Raw genomic sequence first — 18,259 nt, 5'->3', positions numbered from 1 at the left:
CTATTAAAATATTCTGCAAACTCCAGCTGGTAATCTGTAATCGTTGCTTTATCATATGATGTCTAGTGACAATAAAAAGTAATAGCTTGCCGTGGCTGGTGTGGCCCAGTGAGTTGAGTGCCCTCCTGAGAACCAAAGGGTCACTGGTTCAATTCCCAGTCAGAGTATATGCATGAGTTGTGGGAGGCAACTGATCAGTATTTCTCTCAAACATCAATGTTTCTCTCCCTCTCTTTCTTCTTCCCTTCCCCTCTCTCTAAAAAAAAAATAATAATAAGTAAAATATTAAAAAATTAAAAAAATCTTAACAAATTTCATTGTGGATGGCATTGGAAATTCATTCTAATTTAGAAATCTTTTTAAAAAGTAACATCTTATCCTTCAGAGACACAGGAGTACATTTCATGAGTTATCATCTAAATGAACGAAAATGCTCAACAAAATTTAGTTACACAAAAACTAGAAAACCATAGCCAAAGGAACCTATTTACAGAGCCAGAAATGGTATTTCAAAATTCTAATGATCAAACCACATATTTAGACTTCTTTGGGGTAAGAAATTCTTATTGTTGAATAGCCAACTTTGTTTTCTGAACTAGAATATTCAAGCAAAAGAACATTTTAAACTTTATGTTGCTTCCAATCGTTTATCCGTGTATTGCAAGCCAATATTCTACTGCCACCTAAAGTAGAAAAACAGAATTACTACTTACAGTCAAGACAATGAGAGAAGACAAATGAATCCTCAAAGTATGACAGAATAAGTCAGATGTTTTCAGTCACTTCTATTCATGTCTCCTAATCTAAATATTTTAAGACCAGATATTTTTCATCCATATTCTATACTCAAGTTAATTTCCTATTACTAAATATTTGCTGTATATCATACCAAAGTAAGGGTGAAGTTCATTCCTAAATTGACTCAAGTATCAAAATGATACTGCTGTACATGTATTGTTGTTCACTTAGAGACCAATAATAGATTTAAAAGTATCTTACACAATAAAAATCTTTCTACATTATATAATAAATGCAAAAACTCTACTACGAAGACAAGACGATTCAACGTTAAAAAGCATTCTGGCCCTGGGGGGTTGGCTCAGATTGTCCTATACACCAAAGGTTGCACGTTCGGTCCCTGGTCAGGACACATGCCTGGATTGTGATCCAGGTCCACAGATGGGCAAGCAAGAGGTAACCAATAGATGTTTCTCTCACACATCGATGTTACTCTCCCTTTTTTTCTCCCTCTTTTCTCTGCTCTCTGAAAATAATCTTAAAAAAAAAAAAGAAAAGAATCTAAGTAGTAATAGAACATTACCCAGAACTAAAAGTCATGTGTCTACAGACTGAAAGGCCCACAGTAACCTGAAATGAAACAAAAGAAAATCGCACATCAAAGAAAAAGAATAAAGGGAAAATACTAAAAGCTTCCAAAAAGAGATCACATTAATGAAATAATGCCTTCAAAAATTTGAGTCAGTTATTTCATAATCTAGAAATATATTTCCAGCCAAATTAGCAATTAAATGTGAGACTAGAATAAAGACAATTTTAAAAAGAAAAAAATTTACCTCTTTCTTAAGGAGCTACTTGAGGACATGCTTCAAGATCTGAGAAGAGGCAAAGTAAGCTGCATAGCAGTGACAAAGTAGAGCTACTACAATGCACATCTTGGCCTGTTCAGGTGATAATTTAACAGCCAATTTAGCCCAAAAGATCAAGTCAAGAAATTTACAATGAGGTCCCAGTGCAGTCAAATCCTCATCCATGAAAGACATTGACCGTGACTTCAGTCAACCATATTCAGGACAGAGACTTCAGAGAGGGTGGTGAACACACAAAACAGTACATAGATGATGTATTGAGAAATTGTGCACCTGAAACCTGTGTAATTTTGTTAACCAGTGTTACCCCACTAAATTTAATAAAAAGATCATGGGGAGAAAAGGGGGACAACTGTAATGGAACAACAATAAAAAGTTTTTTTCATGCAAACACAAAAACTCAAATAAAGTACAATTACATTTTTTAAAAAAGGAAAAATCACCATATTCATGAGAAACCCCTACCTTGGACCACACATATACAACCAGGGAAAGAAAAATTAGTTCTATAACCAGGGAAAGAAAAGTTAGTTGTTTTCCGTTTAGTTCCTTATACCTTATGAGTAGACCTTTCCCCTCCTTTTCTCTTTCTTTGATCATATTGTAGAATGGGCTAGGAACTACTCTAAACTGCCTATGATTTTCTTAAGTTGGCACACAGCACTCTGTGGCTGCCTTTTCGAAATACCAGTAACCACTGGCTTAAGGTCTATATTCACCAGAAACTGTATGACCCACAAGGGCAGGTAATACAGCTGTAATGTTTATTACTCTATCTCAAGCACCATGCATGGAATTTATTAAGAATATTTTTGTAGGATATGTATGCACAAAAATATTAATACTGGTTGTGTCACCTGATGGTATTTGAGTATTTTTACATGTCAAATTTCTATACTTTCTTTAATGCTGTTAAATAATATTTATAATAAAAATTAATAAGGGTTGAAGATAGAATAAGGGTTGGTTGAAGACAGAAGAGGGTATAAGGGGCATAAATGGTAATAAAATATATAATAAAAAATAAATGAATTGTTTAAAACGGGAAAAAAATTACACTAAAAAATGAAAAAAAAATTAATGAAGAAAACCACAAAAAGTTGAATGTTTGCAAAAAAAAAATTTTTTTAGACTTCCAGCCAAGATGGAGGCATAGGTAGACACACCGTGCCTCCTTGTACAACCAAAAAAAAAGAACAACAACAATTAAAAAACAACCAGAACTGACAGAAAATCGAACTGTATGGAAGTCCAACTTCCAAGGAGTTAAAAAAGGCACATTTATCCAGACCAGTAGAAGTGGTAGAGACAGGCAGCTGGGCAGAGGGGACAAGCGCAAGGCAATGGCTGGAGGACCAGGACAGGCAAGGCAGCAGCAGGCTGACAAAGCGAAGCAGCTGGTTGCAGACTGGGTGGTCTCACATTCATGTGCAGATAAACCAGAAGAAACACCTGGGGAGCAGGACGGACTGCGCAACCCAGGGCCACAGCATGGGAAAACCAAGCCTCAAACCACTGATTCAAAACACCTGTGGGGGTTGAGGCAGCAGAAGAAACTCCCAGCCTCACAGGAGAGTTTTTTGGAGAGACCCACAGGGTCCTAGAATGTACACAAGCCCATCCACCTGGGAACCAGCACCAGAAGGGCCCAATTTGCTTCTGGGAAGTGGGAGAAGGGACTGAAATCCAAGAGAGAGCTGAGCAAGCCCCACTGTCCCTCTCTGACCTCTCCCCCACATACAACATCACCACCCAGCTACTTGGGTTGCCCTGCCCTGGTAAACACCTAAGCCTCCGCCCATCACACATAACAGGCGGGACCAGACAAAAAAAAAAAAAAGAAAGAAAGAAAAAGCACAAACAGAAGAACAGATCAAAGCCCCAGAGCCAATACTTTTAAGAGACTGAGAGATAGCCAACCTATTAGATGCACAGTTCAAATCACTGGTGATCAGGATGCTCACAGAATGGATTGACTTTAGTCGCAAATTAGATGAAAAACTGAAGGCTAAACTAAGTGAAATGAAGCAAAATGTACAGGGAACCAATAGTGATGGGACGAAAACTGGGACTCAAATCAATGGAGTGGACCAGAAGAAAGCAAATAATGGCCAAACAGAAAAGAGTCAAGAAGCAAGAATTCAAAACAATGAGGAGAGGCTTAGGAAACTCCACGACATCTTTAAATGTTCCAACATCTGAATTGTAGGGGTACCAGAAGGGGAAGAAGAAGAGCAACAAGTGGAAAACTTCTTTGAACAAATAATAAAGGAGAACTTCCCCAATTTGGCAAAAGAAACAGACTTCCAAGAAGTCCAGGAAGCTCAGGGAGTCCCAAAGAAGTTGGACAAAGGAAGCATGCACCAAGGCACATCATAATTACATTACCCAAGATTAAAATCAAGGAGAGAATCCTAGAAGCAGCAAGAGATAAGGGGACAGTCACCTACAAAGGAGTTCCTATCAGACTGTCAGCTGATTTCTCAAAAGAGACCTTACAGGCAAGAAGGGGCCAGAATGAAGTATTCCAAGTCATGAAAGGCAAGGACCTCCATCCAAGATTGCTTTATCCAGCAAAGCTTTCATTTAGAATGGAAGGGCAGATAAAGTGCTTTTCAGATAAGGTCAAGGTAAAGGAGTCCATCATCATCAAGCCTTTATTATATGAAATGTTAAAGGAACTTATCTAAGAAAAAGAAGATAAGAAACATGCATAGTAAAATGACAGCAAACTCACAATTATTAACAACCACACCTAAAACAAAAACAAAAACAAACTAAGCAAACAACCAGAACAGGAACAGAACCACAGAAATGGAGATCACATGGAGGGTTAGCAACAGGACAGTGGGAGGAGGAAAGAGGGGGAAAAGGAACAGAGAATAAGCGGCATAGATGGTAGGAAGAAAACAGACAGGGGGAGGGCAAGAATAATATGGGAAATGTAGAAGCTAAAGAACTTACAACACACAGACATGAACTAAAGTGGGGGAATGTGGGTGGGAGAGGGAGTGCAAGGTGGAGGGGAATGAAGGGGGGAAATGAGACAACTGTAATAGCATAATCAATAAAATATATTTTAAAAGATCAAAAAAAAGAAAAAATCTAAAAAATAACAAATAAAAGATTAAAAAAATTTAATTCAGTATCCTTCAGGTGACATACCCTGATTAAAAAATATACAAAACTATTACCACAGGTCTTTCCTTTCTAGTCAATCTAATTCTCAAACAAATTACAAGTTTTTATGGCTTCAACAGACAGAACCAGGTGTTCAAAATATGAATATTGTTATAGTCTTTTATTTTCTTATATAAGCTTAAACCAGTTTTTCTATGTTTACAGTTTTCACTTGATTCTCAGATTCACAATATTACATTTTATATTATCTTATATCTACTAACATAAATTTTATATTCTCTGAATGTGGAAAAATTCCAAATTCAAATTCTATCTCTAAGAACACACGCTTAGTATTACAGAAACATTAAAGTTCATTTTTTATTTACCACAGATTTCATAAGCTTAAAGAACAAGTTAATGAATCCCTCAAGAGGATGTAATGGCAAATAAGCCCTATTTCTACCTTTTAGATTTTTATCAAGTAACCAACTTCTAAATATAATTTATATATTATATTTTTCCAAATATTAAACATTATGAGTTTTGAAATTTTTTTCTGTAAAGGTTCCAAGATTTAGGCTTTGAAGACCCACAGGATCTCTGTCACAACCGCTCAACTCTATTATTTCTGTAGTGACAGATGCTGTAGACAAGATGTAAATGAATAAGTGTATGGCCATGCTCCAATCAAACCTTATTTATAAAAATGAGCAGCAGACCAGATTCATTCCATGGGTCATAGTTTGCTGACACCTGGTATAGAGTACTACAGCTTCTAGCTTTGCCCATACAGACGTAGTATAGGTTTTCTCTCTTGCTTATTATTCAATATTTAAGTGGCAATCTCCTCATTTAGGCACTATCAATTCATTCACTAATTCTGTAGATTTTTACTAAGTGCCTACTACATGCCAAAAACAGTATTAGGTGTTAGGGATAAAGAATAAAAAAAGAGTAATAAAGTCCTGCCCTCTTAACTCTTACATTCCAACAGGAAAATCAACAAATAAATAAGCTAATAAGTACATAAAATAATTTCAGGTAGTGCTAATATGAAGAAAAGTAAAGCGAAGTAAATAGAGTGGGGAAGGAAAGGTGAGGCTCTTTAGATAGATCAGGGCGATCTAACAAGAAATCACTTTTAAGTAGAGGATGAATAAAACAAAGTAACAATCCATATATCTGAGGGAAGAGTGTGACAGGCATATGCAAGAGCAAATGCAAGGATCCTAAAGAGACTTAGAAAGCACTTTAAGATGTTTGAATAAAGACAGGAAGATAAACCTAGGGGGAAAAAGAATCACTGGTTGCTGTGCTGAGAATAAACGGGAGGGGCAGAAGTGAACAGGAAGACCAATCCATAAAGTGTTGCATGTATTTCTAGACTTCTAATAAAGGATCTAAATATATTTTAATTCAAATTATAGAAAAAAGAAAAATGGAAAAATTAACTTTTAATTGAGAGAACTGAATATAAGGATATAGCAACAACAGACTCAACAAAATCCAATAAAACTTTTATTATTTTATTTAATGAAGTTTCAGTGAGGAAACACAAAATCATCACCAACAGAGGGCAGTAGTGAATACAGAACTTGAGTGCACAAAAGGCAATCTAGCTTCACAGTTAAGATCCTTGTCTAGAATTATAATAAACTGGAATTAAAGAACATAACCACAGGGTTAACAGCATGAGCAAGAAATAGGGAGTATGTGAACACATATCTACAAGAAGTTGAAAATATAAATTTAGGCCAAAAAAAGTAGATAAAAAATGGCAGAGCATTTATATAGGATGTCATCTCCCTAATTAAACACACTCTCAATTCACAGATTTCACTGCCTCTCAGGAGCTACCAAAAATAAAGCTAGAGTAAATGAATGGCCAGCTTCATTTATCTACAAGCAGATGAAAGATGTGCCCTTTTGTGATCAATAGGCAAAGCTACAGGGGGTCAATGTCCCAGACAAGTAGGACTGGAGAGCTTCATTCCAAATGGAAAACCCGCAACAGTACAAATGCCAGCAATCGGTACATTGTACCTAGTCACTCAATGTGAAGACTAGAAACACTGAATCTCGAGAAATACCTGTACCTGAAACACAGTCTATGAATGAATGCAGGCAGCTGGCAATAAGAAGGCTGCTAACATGTTTCCACTGCCTATTCCCTGCTGAGAGTTATATACATCCCTTTCTTCTGTTACTCCTACCACTATTGTCCCTCTTCATTTTCAATTTCTTCACAGAAATTAATTTTCTATAGATGACTGAAACGTGTGGCTGGCCACTAAATGACAACTGATGTACTACTCCATTTTTATCCTCAGTGCATTTCCCTTTGCTTAGACTTCTGCATTTCTTTTTCATTTTATTTTTTTAGACTCCTACATCTTTATTTAGTATTTTCTTCACTGCTTTTCTTCTAGCCTGCAGTTGAAATTCAAGATTGCTGAGACTCCACAAAGACAAAAGAAAAAAATGTCTTGACCTCCGCTGTGATCTATATGTAAAAATGTATACACCCTCCCCACCTCATATTCATGAGAATGGCTATTATCAACAAAATAAAAATAAAAAAAACAGAAAATATCAAGTGTTAGAGAGAGGAGTGAAGAAATTAGAACCTTTGTGCACTGTTCTTGGGAATATACTGTCAAACGGTACAGCCATTGTGGAAAACTGTATGATAGTTCCTCAAAAAATTAGAGTTACTACACGACCCCGCAATTCTACCTCTCGGTGTACTATCCCCAAAAGAATCGAAAGCCGTGTCTCAAAGAGATACCCGTACTCCTGTGTTCACAGCTGCATTATTCACCACAGATAAAATAAGAGAGCAACTCAAGGATCCAATGACAGATGAATGGATAAGCAAAGTGTGGTATATACATACAATGTAATATTTCCAGCCTTGAAAGGAAGGAATCTCTGACATATGCTACAACACAGATAAATCTTAAAGACATTATGCTGAGTGAAATAAGTCACAAAAAAGACAAATACTTTATGACTCCCCTTTATATGAAATATTTAGAATAGTCGAAATCGTAGAAACAGAAAGTATAATGGTGGTTGCCAGGGACTATGGGGTTGGGGGGAGTTATGGGAGTTACTGTTTAACAGGTATGAAGTTTCAGTTTTACAAGATAAAAAGAGTTAGAGATATGGCTCCCAGTGATGGATGCAAAACAGGATGAATGTATTTAATACCACTAAATTGTACACTTTAAAATGGTTAATTAATTTTGCTATGTATATTTTACCACAATTTTTTAAAAACTGAAAAATAAAAATGTATACTTTGCTTAAGAACAGGAATAAAAATTAGTAGAAATATAAGAATAGAAAGTTGTTTTATTTCTTGCCACCTCCAACAACAATACTACATATTGGGTACCACCATGCTATGGTCAAATTGGACTATTCACCATTTGCTGAATCTGCTCTACATTTTCCTGCTGCACCCTACTATTTTCTTAACCTAAAATACCCTATATTCTGCCTCTTACTTTAGTCTAAAATACTTTACACTTTCAAGGGCAGCAAAAATGGCATCTCTAAGAAACCTGCCAAAAAGAACTAATATCTCTCTTCTGACCACAGTAGCTTGCCCAGACCTCCACTTCCAAATACCACAGCATCCTTGAATAATGCTTTTTTGTGTTTGATCTCTTTTACTGCAGACAGACAATCTATCTGCACTCAAAGCCCTTTGGTTTTAAAATCATGTTTGTTGGAGGCTGTGTGAAAAATTGGAAGGATTAAGTACAAACAAGCAGTTACAAAAGTCATGGGGATGTAAAGCACAACATAGGGAATATAATCAATAATATTGTTAATAACTATGTATGGTGCCAGGTGGGTATGAGACTTATGGGGGTATGAGACTTATGAGACTTTATAAGTCATATAAATGTCTAATCTGAAACTAATAAAATACTGAATGTCAACTGTAATTGAAAAAAAATAAAATCACTTTTGCTTTTTAGATTGTAAGAGTTAGAGAGAGGTTTGCTCTTCAGTGTTGCTTATAAGATTAATGAAGATGGGAATTAGATGTCATGTAGAGCCTAAGTCAAACCATTAAAGGCTTTCTCCTGTAATACCTCCGACCAGCCCACCATGCAAAGGCTATGCTGCGAAGCACAGGCAAGTCTTCTGTTCTGCTCCCAACACCAAGAGACCCATGCCTGCTCTTCAAAGTAGAATCATTCAGAAACCTGAAGTATTCCATCCTCTGGTAGAGGATTGATAGATACCTGGATATTATTCAGCAATGTATTTAAAACAGGAGCCCTGGCTGGTGTGGCTCAGTGGACTGAGCATCAGCTTGTACTACAAAATGTCACCAGTTTGATTTCTGTTCAGGGCACATGCCTGGGTTGCAGGCACAGGTCCCCAGTTCGGGGTACACAAGAGGCAACAGGCAATTGATATTTCTCTTCCTCTTTTTCTCCCTACCTTCCTCTCTAAAAATAAATAAATTCTTAAAAGGAAATACAGGAGAGTTTCCAGGAAATTGCTTCTCTGGGTCTCCTGCAATTTTTACCTCAGAATCAAAAATATGGTCATCTAGAAAGAAGCAGCCCCCAATGTTTGCAGATCCTAAGACAATGCCTGCACATGTACTGTTCCTACTTCTTGGCCTGCAGTGCCTTGTGTTCACCTCCCCGTTGGCCTACCAAACACCTCAAAAAAACAAGTAACACATCCAATTCTCTAGGAACCTTTTCCGACCACTCAAAGAGTAAGATTTGATAAAAACAGAAGACATTCACTAGTGAATTATGATATCAACTCAAGTTACTTAGCATGTCTAGGGTCACACCTGAAATACTATTCCTTGTATTTCCATAGTACAATCCATTTACTTTTTGTGAAATAATTGATTTTTTCTGTATTCAAATCCTATAAGCAAAAGCAGTTTTAAAAAGAAAAACAACTGCTTTTTTTAAAGCATAAGTAGTTTTGAAACAAATAAGTGCAAAAGTATAGCAGATGAAATGCTAACACTGACTTTAATCTAAAGTGTGATTTTAGTCTTCCTAAGGCTGTTTCCTAATCTTTAAAATGAGTGTCCACCATATAAGGTTTTTGCAAAAAACAAATTAAATAAAACGTCTAATGTCTAGTACAGTTCCTAACACATAGGAGGCCCACAAAAATCGAAAATCCTTTTTACAGTCTTCTCTCTACACTCTGGTACTAGACGCATTCCTATGAATAGATCTGTCTAAACCAGTGTTGTCCAACATGGTGGCCACTGAGCTTTACAACTGGCCAGTCGGAACTGGTGTGCATCACATGTAAAATATATACCATACTTCAAAAGCTTGGTAAAAAAAAATATAAAAATATCTTACTAATACTGTGCACTGATTACATGTAAAGAGATAATACCAGGTCAGATAAAACATTAATATTAACTTCACATGTTTCTTTTCACTTTTTTAATGTTGCTACTAGAAAACTTAAAAGTATATGTTTAGCTCTCATTACATTTCTATCGGATAAGCTGGCTTATCCTTTGACTTCAAGCTGGTAAATATGTTCTCTTAACTACACACCGGACTACTTGGCGGTTTCAATCTGGCCAATGCACCCCTTACCCCGGTTCACTTTAACGCTCCCCACTTCCACGACACGGAGAAGTCTGACGACTTAATCGCTCCTAATTTTTAAAAGTGCAAAGTCCGCAGATCCTCCAAGGAAACTCGAAATTGTTACCTACACAACAATAGACTCGTATCTACGGAAACACCCAAAGCCCTCTCCTGGTCAGCACTGCTGGAGGCGCTGGGAGCTTGAGCAGAAAGGGGTCACCCTTAAGAAAGTGAGAACAGACGACGGAGCGGGCTCCCAAATTCTCCTAATGCAGAGCCCAAGGAGAAGAGGTCTAAGGGGAACAGCCTTTCAGCTTCTGGGGAAACAAGTCGGAGGGAGGCGGGTAAGGGTCTGGTCTCTGAGACAGAGGCTGTAGGGAGGAATGGTACCTTAAGAATCCCCCTCATCTTCGCCAGAAAGGGTCGGAACTCTTCCGGTGGCACCTCGGGATAGAGCTGGCTCCGCAGCAGCTCCTCGGTAATACCCGGGTGCCCGTGAAAGTCTTTCTGGGCCAGGCCGCTCAGCAACCCGCTCAGGAGCTTGCAACTATCAAGCTCGCCCGCCATTGTCACAGGAGGCCCCGCCCCCCAACAGCTGAGCACAAGACTCCACGGCAGCCCGGATGGCCCTAAATAGCCAGGGTAGAGGCCTGAGGCGAAAATGGGAGGGAAGTTGCAGCCGGGATGGATATTGCCAGCTATCAGGTTTGCTCTGCAAAACTCGACCCTTTGGCTGCCACCACTGAGCTATCCACTCAGTTCCAGATCACTTTGCTTCTGCTGATTTCCTTCATTACTCCAGGACCCACTCAAAGGAAGGAACATTTGGTGATCATTTGAGATGGAATAGCCTTCTATAAAAGTGGCAGTTTTAACTTTTGGACAGCTGCATCTCATTCCAGATTTTACCAATCCACCAGCTTAATAGGATCTACCGCTCAGATCTAATATCTGCCTAATCCTTACCTATCCATCTTCTGTCCAACAAAATATAAGTATCCCCTGATAACACAATGTGTTTGCTCGGATTGTTACTTGCCTTTTTATATACATGTAATTGTCTTTCCAAATAGATCAGTGACTCTGATCCAATGCTCCTTTCCATAACAAATATTTTGTCAACCCCTTTACCGTCCTGAAATGACATTCATAGATAATATAACTACCTACCCACATAATTTAAATAATTCATATTATTCACCCATAATAAAGAATGAGGTACAGATACATGCTACAACATGGATGAACCCTAAAAACATGCTAAGTAAAAGAAGGCACATGCAAAAGGGCAGCTATTATGTAATCCCATTTACACAAAAAGTCCAGAATGGGCAAGTCCATACAGAAGTAGATCGATGATTGCCAGAGACTGGAGAAAGGGTGAATGGAGATGATGGGTACCAGATTTCTTTTGCAGGGGTGATGCAAATGTTCTAGAATTTTAGGTAGTGATTATGATCGTGCAACTTTGTGAATATTCTAAAATCCACTGAATTGTACACTTAAGGATGAATTTCACAGTATGTGAATTATTTCTCAATTTAAAAATCAATATAATGACCTAACTATAATTTAGGATAAAATAATAGGAAACTAACTTATAATATAGGTATTTCAATGTGTGTCTGGGCACAACTACACTAGGTGACCAGGAGACATATGAAGTGGCCTGTTGCCTGCATGCTTAGGTAGAACCACCTGTGATTTCCACCAATGTAAATACAGGTGTGCTGTATTGGTGACTCCAGGGAGGGGAAGGTATAGAGATAGGTTGCTACTGGTAACATGTTGTTCTGAAATGGGAGTAAGGGTTGGTAAAGTACAGAATAAAAAAGATTCTTCCCTTTTACTGACATGTCCCCTAGAGCAAGGAATATAAAGGAAAGAATAAACAAATGGGATCTCATCAAAATTAAAAGCTTCTCCGTGGCTAAAGAAAACAGTATTAAATTAAAAAGACAACCAACTGTATGGGAAAACATATTTGCCAATGATACCTCAGACAAAGGTTTAATCTCCAAAACATATAAAGAACTTACACAACTCCACTCTAAGAAGACAACCAACCCAATTAAAAAATGGGAAAGGACTTGAACAGACACTTCTCCAAGGAGGACATACAGAATATCCAGAGACACATGAACAGATGCTCAATATCGTTAGCTATCAGAGAGATGCAAATTAAAACCACAATGAGATACCACTTTACACCGGTCAGGATGGCTATCATAAACAAAGCAACAAACAACAAACGTTGGAGAGGGTGTGGGGAAAAGGGGTCCTTAGTTCACTGTTGGTGGGATTGCAGACTGGTACAACCATTATGGAAAACAGTATGAAATTTTCTCAGAAAAATAAAAATCGACCTGCTTTTTGACCCAGCAATTCTACTGCTAGGATTATATCCTAAGAATCCTAAAACATCAATTTCAAAGAACCTATGCATCACAATGTTCATAGCAGCACAATTTACAATAGCCAAGAGTTGGAAGCAACCTAGGTGCCCATCAGTAAATGAATGGATCAAAAAATTGTGGTACATATACACAATGGAATTCTATGCAGCAGAGAGAAAGAAGGAGCTACTACACTTTGCAACAACATGGATGGAACTGGAAAGCATTATGCTGAGTGAAATAGGCCAGGCGTTGAAAGACAAATACCACATGATCTCACCTTTAACAGAATGCTAAACAACAAAACAAACAAGCAAGCAGAAAAAAAACCAAAGACACTGAAATAGAGAACAAGGGGACAGTGACCAGAGGGGAGAGGGAAGGGAATTTAAGGGGAAAAAGGGGGAGGGATTTGGAGGCACAAATAGGAAGGACACAGGGACGAGAAGTAAGGGGGGTGGAAATGGGAGGGAGGCGGGGAGCACGGGGTGGGGGAGGCTGGGATGGGAGAAATAGACAAAAAACTATACTTGAAAAATACCAAATAAAATCTAAAAAAAAAAAAAAGATTCTTCCCTCACTTTACCCAGTAATTGCAAACCAGGAATGCTCTGCTTATTTTAAAGCCATGCTAAAAATAACTGTATTTATATTTATGTTGCAGTTAGGTTTCAGTTCAAGCATTTTTTAAATGCTTGCATTGTTTCCTATTTTCTTGACAATCTTCTATAGGGGTTTCTGTCACTTCATCAATCTTTAAGAACTCTTTATACATTTGGAATATTAATGTTCATCATCTATATTTCAATATTTTCCCTGAACATATATGAGGTCTGTCTGCAAAAAGTCTAGCCATTGTTAGTATAATAATAACTGTTTTTGCAACATCAATGTAACCTGGCAGCCAAGGAGAGTGGACTGGAATGCACATGTGTGAACAGTGACAACTTCACTGCACTAGTTGGTGGGAGTGGTAGACGCCATTGAGTGAGCATGTGTACTATGTGACCATTGAATGCAAAATGACTGAGCAAGTAGAGCAATGAATCTGCATCAAATTTTGCATTAAGATTGAATATTCCTCCACTGAAACTATTCAGATGATTCAGAAGGCTTTGGAGATGATACAATGAATGAAGCTCAAATAAAAGCGTAGCACAAGCATTTCATAGATGGTCAAGAATCTGTTGAAAGGACTTGTGGGGAGGCCTTCCATGTTCTAGAAGGCCTGCAACAAGCAGAACACCTGAGAATGTTGGATATGTAAGGGCTGCAAACTAAGACCAGCAACTTACCACACAAGAACTAGAAGCTGACCTGGGGATTCCAAAAACTACTGTGTCCAAGATTTTGACACAGGATCTTAGCATGAAATGTGTCATGTCGAAATTCATTCTGTGGCTTCTGCTACCAGAGCAGGAGCAACATTGTGCTACAGTTGCTAATGACTTGATTCAAATTACTACCAATGAACCAGATTTCCTCAAGAAGATCTTAATCGGAGATGAATGGTGGGTCTATGGTTATGATCTGGAAACAGGCCCAGTCAGTTCAATGGAAGTCACCTGGTTCTCCATGCCTGAAGAAGGTGTGGCAAAGTTGCCGCAAAATCACAGCAAAATCAAGACCATATTCATTGTGTTTTTTGATTGAGAAGGTGTTGTCCATCACGAGTATACCCCTCCAGGCCAAACAATTAATAAGGAGTACTACCTCAATGTTCTGCCTCAGTTGAGACATGCAACACAAGGAAAAAGGCCACAGCTATGGGCAACTGGTGATTGGCAACTTTATCACAACGACATGCCCACTCATGCATCACATCTCCGCAAAGTTTTTTTTTCTTTTAATTGTGCTTTTTATTTTTATTTTAATAGTTGTTCTAGTACAGTTTTCTACCCTTTACCTCATACCAGCCCAGACCCCTAGCTCTCCCCACTTCCCTCCCATCCCCACCCCTCACCCTTGTTATTGTCCGTGTGTCCCCTATACTAGTTCTTTCAAACCTTTCCCTAGAAATTCCCTCCCCTCTCCCCTCTGGTCACCGTCAGCTTGTTCTCAATTTCAGTGTCTTCAGTTATATTTTGCTTGTGTGTTTGTTTTATTGATTAGATTCCTGTTTTTTAGAGAAACATCAAATCACCCAGATGACTCAGCCTCCCAGCAGCCCAGATTTGGTGCCCTGTGACTTCTGGCTTTTCCCAAAACTAAAATCACCTTTGAAAGGAAAGAGATTTCACACTGTCACTGAGATTCAGGAAAATACCATGGGAAAGTTCATGGCAATTCCAACAAAGGGTTTTGCAGAGTATTCTGAACAGTGGAAGAGACACTGGAAGAACTGTATGAAGTCCCAAAGTGCCTACTTTGAAGGGGATGGAGGTATCACTGCCCTCTGTACAATGTTTTTTGTATCTTTAATAAATATCTCAATTTTTCACAGTACGTGGCTGGATACTTTCTGGACAGAACTTGTATATGTGAATCTATCGACCTGCATAGTAAAAGTCTGGAAATTTATTTACCAAAATGGTTATAGAGTATCTCTCTGAGTAACTGAGGATGGTTTATATTTTCTTCTGTCTGGTTACCTAATTTTTCTAAACATCTGCAGTGTACATGTAATAGTGTTGTAAGAAAAAGTTATGTAATGAAAATACAAGTAGTTGTCCTAAAGTCAAACTTCTTTTAATGAAAAGCTTTAAAAGAACATGTGTTCTACATGACCAAGAAAAAAGCTATGCACCTTACATAATGTTTCTTAAACATATTTTTAAAGATTTTATTTATTTATTTTTAGAGAGAGCTAGTAGTGGGAGGCAGAGAAACATCAATGTGAGAGAGCAGTATCTATTGGTTGCCCCTCATAAGCACCCTGTCCAAGGGCCAAACCCATAACCCAGGCGTGTGTCCTGACCAAGAATCAAACTGGTGACCATTTGCTCTGTGGGATGATGCTCAACCAACTGAGCCACACCAGTCAGAGATTCTTAAATGTTACTGATAGCATTATATGCTTTCACAATTTCATAGAAACCTCAGATACTTCTGCCTCAAAATGCAAATATACACCAAATGTAGTTGCAACATCTAGGGGTTAATTTACTTTTCTGAAGTCTTTCTATAAACCTCCTAGTTTTTTACTTGCCCTAAGAAGTCCCTCTCGGCACTCCCAGTGCTAATTAATCATCACAGGAAATAAGAGTGGGGGGGTCAGGGAGTGTAATCCTGTACATCACTATCATCATTTTACTCCTATTCCAATATATGTAATACATGGACATATATTGCCTGAGTGAGCCTACAGCAAGCTCCATAACACCTGTGATCAATAAAAGAAAATCATCTTGTGCCACTAGGGGCTGCTATTGCCCATGTAACTGTTCAAGGTTAGTAACAGCCACATTTTTAGAATGCCTTTGAAACAAAAGAATCAGAGAACAAAACTATTAAATCTCAAAACACAACCCGTTTCATACAACAAACCTGGTCACGGGCCTATTGAAAGGATTGTTTGCTGTGAGGCAACAGCAAAGAAAAAAACCCTTGAAACTTTGGTGCAAAGAGAAACTACAAGCACCTAATAGCAGTTTTCCTGTTAAACAGATTTCTGTTTAACATTCCATTAAACAACTGGTAGCTTCCCCTATTCAATTACCCTTTTATGGCTCACAGGCTGTTTGGTCCCAGGCCAGCAACAAGTGTTTTTTAATGAGGTTTTCTAGATCTGAAAATGTTACAATTTAAAATGTGAACTGAGATAATGTGCAAACGCAGGGGCCCCAAAATTTTTCAATAAACTCTCCCTGCTCGCTGTCTCTATTTCACCTTTTCCAATTCTACTTTAATTACCATTCACTCTCCACTCAGCCAGCACTCAACAGGTATTAGCTGAGAACTTTGAGCCAGTCGGGCTCCAGGGGATACAAAATTGAATAAGACAGTCTGCCCTAAAATCTTACTTTCTGCTAAGGGAAAATAATATGTAAATGAACGGTAGTGGAATATGCCATCCTGAAATACGCCACTTTAGTATAAGGATTATTTTTGAGCTGAAGGCAACTGAGAAGCAGATACAAGAAAAACTCCATGCCCTCCTATTTGCCTAAAAGTAGGACATAAATTTTCAAAGGTGTCCCTCCTGCTCTGCCTACCAAGGACAAAAGTCAATCCCAAGCAACAACTATAAACCCTTATCAATGGAAAAGGCACTAATTTAAAACTTCATAATAAACCATGTTTACCTTGCATTTCCTGGTCACTTCCCCATCACTGGCCTTCCTGACACGTTTCTTTCCTCTTTGGCTGAAGATGGCACATAAACTGGATTTCTAAGCCACCACTTTGTTACTCAGTTTCTCTCTCATTTCAGTAGAGATCTCATGTATACATGAGGTATACATGTTAATAAATTTGTTTTTCTTGTTAACCTGTCTTTCGTTATAGGAATTCCAGCCAAACACTCAGAAGAGTAGAGAGGAAAGTATTTTCTCCTCTATACAAACAAATGATTAAAATGCAATGAACTAAGGGTTGTTACTAGTTAGTACCTAGAGATAACAGATCTGGTGGTGGAAAAAATTATTAACTCAGCTTCAGTAGGTCAAAGAGAGGCTTTAACAGTGAACAGAATTGGAAGAGGTAATTGAGAGAACAGGACCACTGGTTGGCCTTCAAGCTGGACCAGGACAATCATCCCTTTCCCTGTCCTTGGAATGTATGTTCTGTTTATCATTTCCACAGGAGGAGTGGATCCAAGGACACATAGCCCTGAAAATGAGGTGATGAGACCATTTCGACAATATACATGACTGAACCCAGTTAAACCCTCCATATACACTTTAAGATTCTGGTGGGCAGGTGCAGAGTCTACTTGTCTTGTGACAATGTAAGACAAGCTTCATTAAGTTCCCTTGTTTATTATCTGGAGTGGGCTCACCCTCTGCTTATAGGAAGGGAGTGGGTGTTGTACTAGATTCAGATTTCATCCAGGACACTCTTGAGGTTGCAAACCAACAAATAATTAGACATGTTGCATAGAAAATAGCATGTCCCTATGTATGGGGGCATTAAAAACAGTAGTGTGTTAAGGCACACTGTAATGGGTTTAGAAACATTACCCTAAAATATGGTACTGTGGCATATTAAATATTTGAAGGAACATGCAAAACAAAATTTTAGAGATGACAGGTGCAAGAACTCTCTGATCTCCCCCTTCTCTCCTGAAGCAGGTTGTAAGACCCTTACATGAAAAGGGCCCTAAAGAACATTCCTAGGTCCAAAGACAGGAATGCCAAGAGTAATCTAACTCCCAAGGCTAGTTGATATTTGACGATGATGATGCAAAACTAACTAGCAAAACTAACTACCAAGGCAGTCCTACTTCGGCAGGCAACCAAAGCTCCAAAACTTAAAGATTCTCTAGTATTGCCCTTACGCCAGGGCTGCAGATAGGATCCCCAGTCAGGGCACATACAAGAATCAACCGATGATTCTTATATGTGAATAAGTGGAACAATAAATAAAT

At 38.2% G+C, this 18,259-nt stretch overlaps 1 protein-coding gene across 1 annotated transcript in view; it reads right to left on the bottom strand.

Moving 5' to 3' along the window:
• COMMD1 (copper metabolism domain containing 1) overlaps positions 1 to 10,916 on the bottom strand; it is an 87,051-nt gene extending 76,135 nt beyond the window's left edge. Inside the window, exon 1 of the mRNA XM_037163613.2 lies at positions 10,727 to 10,916. Within this exon, the coding sequence (XP_037019508.1) occupies positions 10,727 to 10,903 (177 nt within the window). The 5' untranslated portion in view covers positions 10,904 to 10,916. The remainder of the gene's footprint in view (positions 1 to 10,726) is intronic.
• Between the last annotated feature and the right edge of the window lie 7,343 nt (positions 10,917 to 18,259).

Source organism: Artibeus jamaicensis, unplaced genomic scaffold, assembly GCF_021234435.1.
Source record: "Artibeus jamaicensis isolate MK-2021 breed Jamaican fruit bat unplaced genomic scaffold, CSHL_Jam_final contig_465, whole genome shotgun sequence".
Classification (NCBI taxonomy): domain Eukaryota; kingdom Metazoa; phylum Chordata; class Mammalia; order Chiroptera; family Phyllostomidae; genus Artibeus; species Artibeus jamaicensis.
This window is presented reverse-complemented; position numbering and strand designations above follow the sequence as displayed.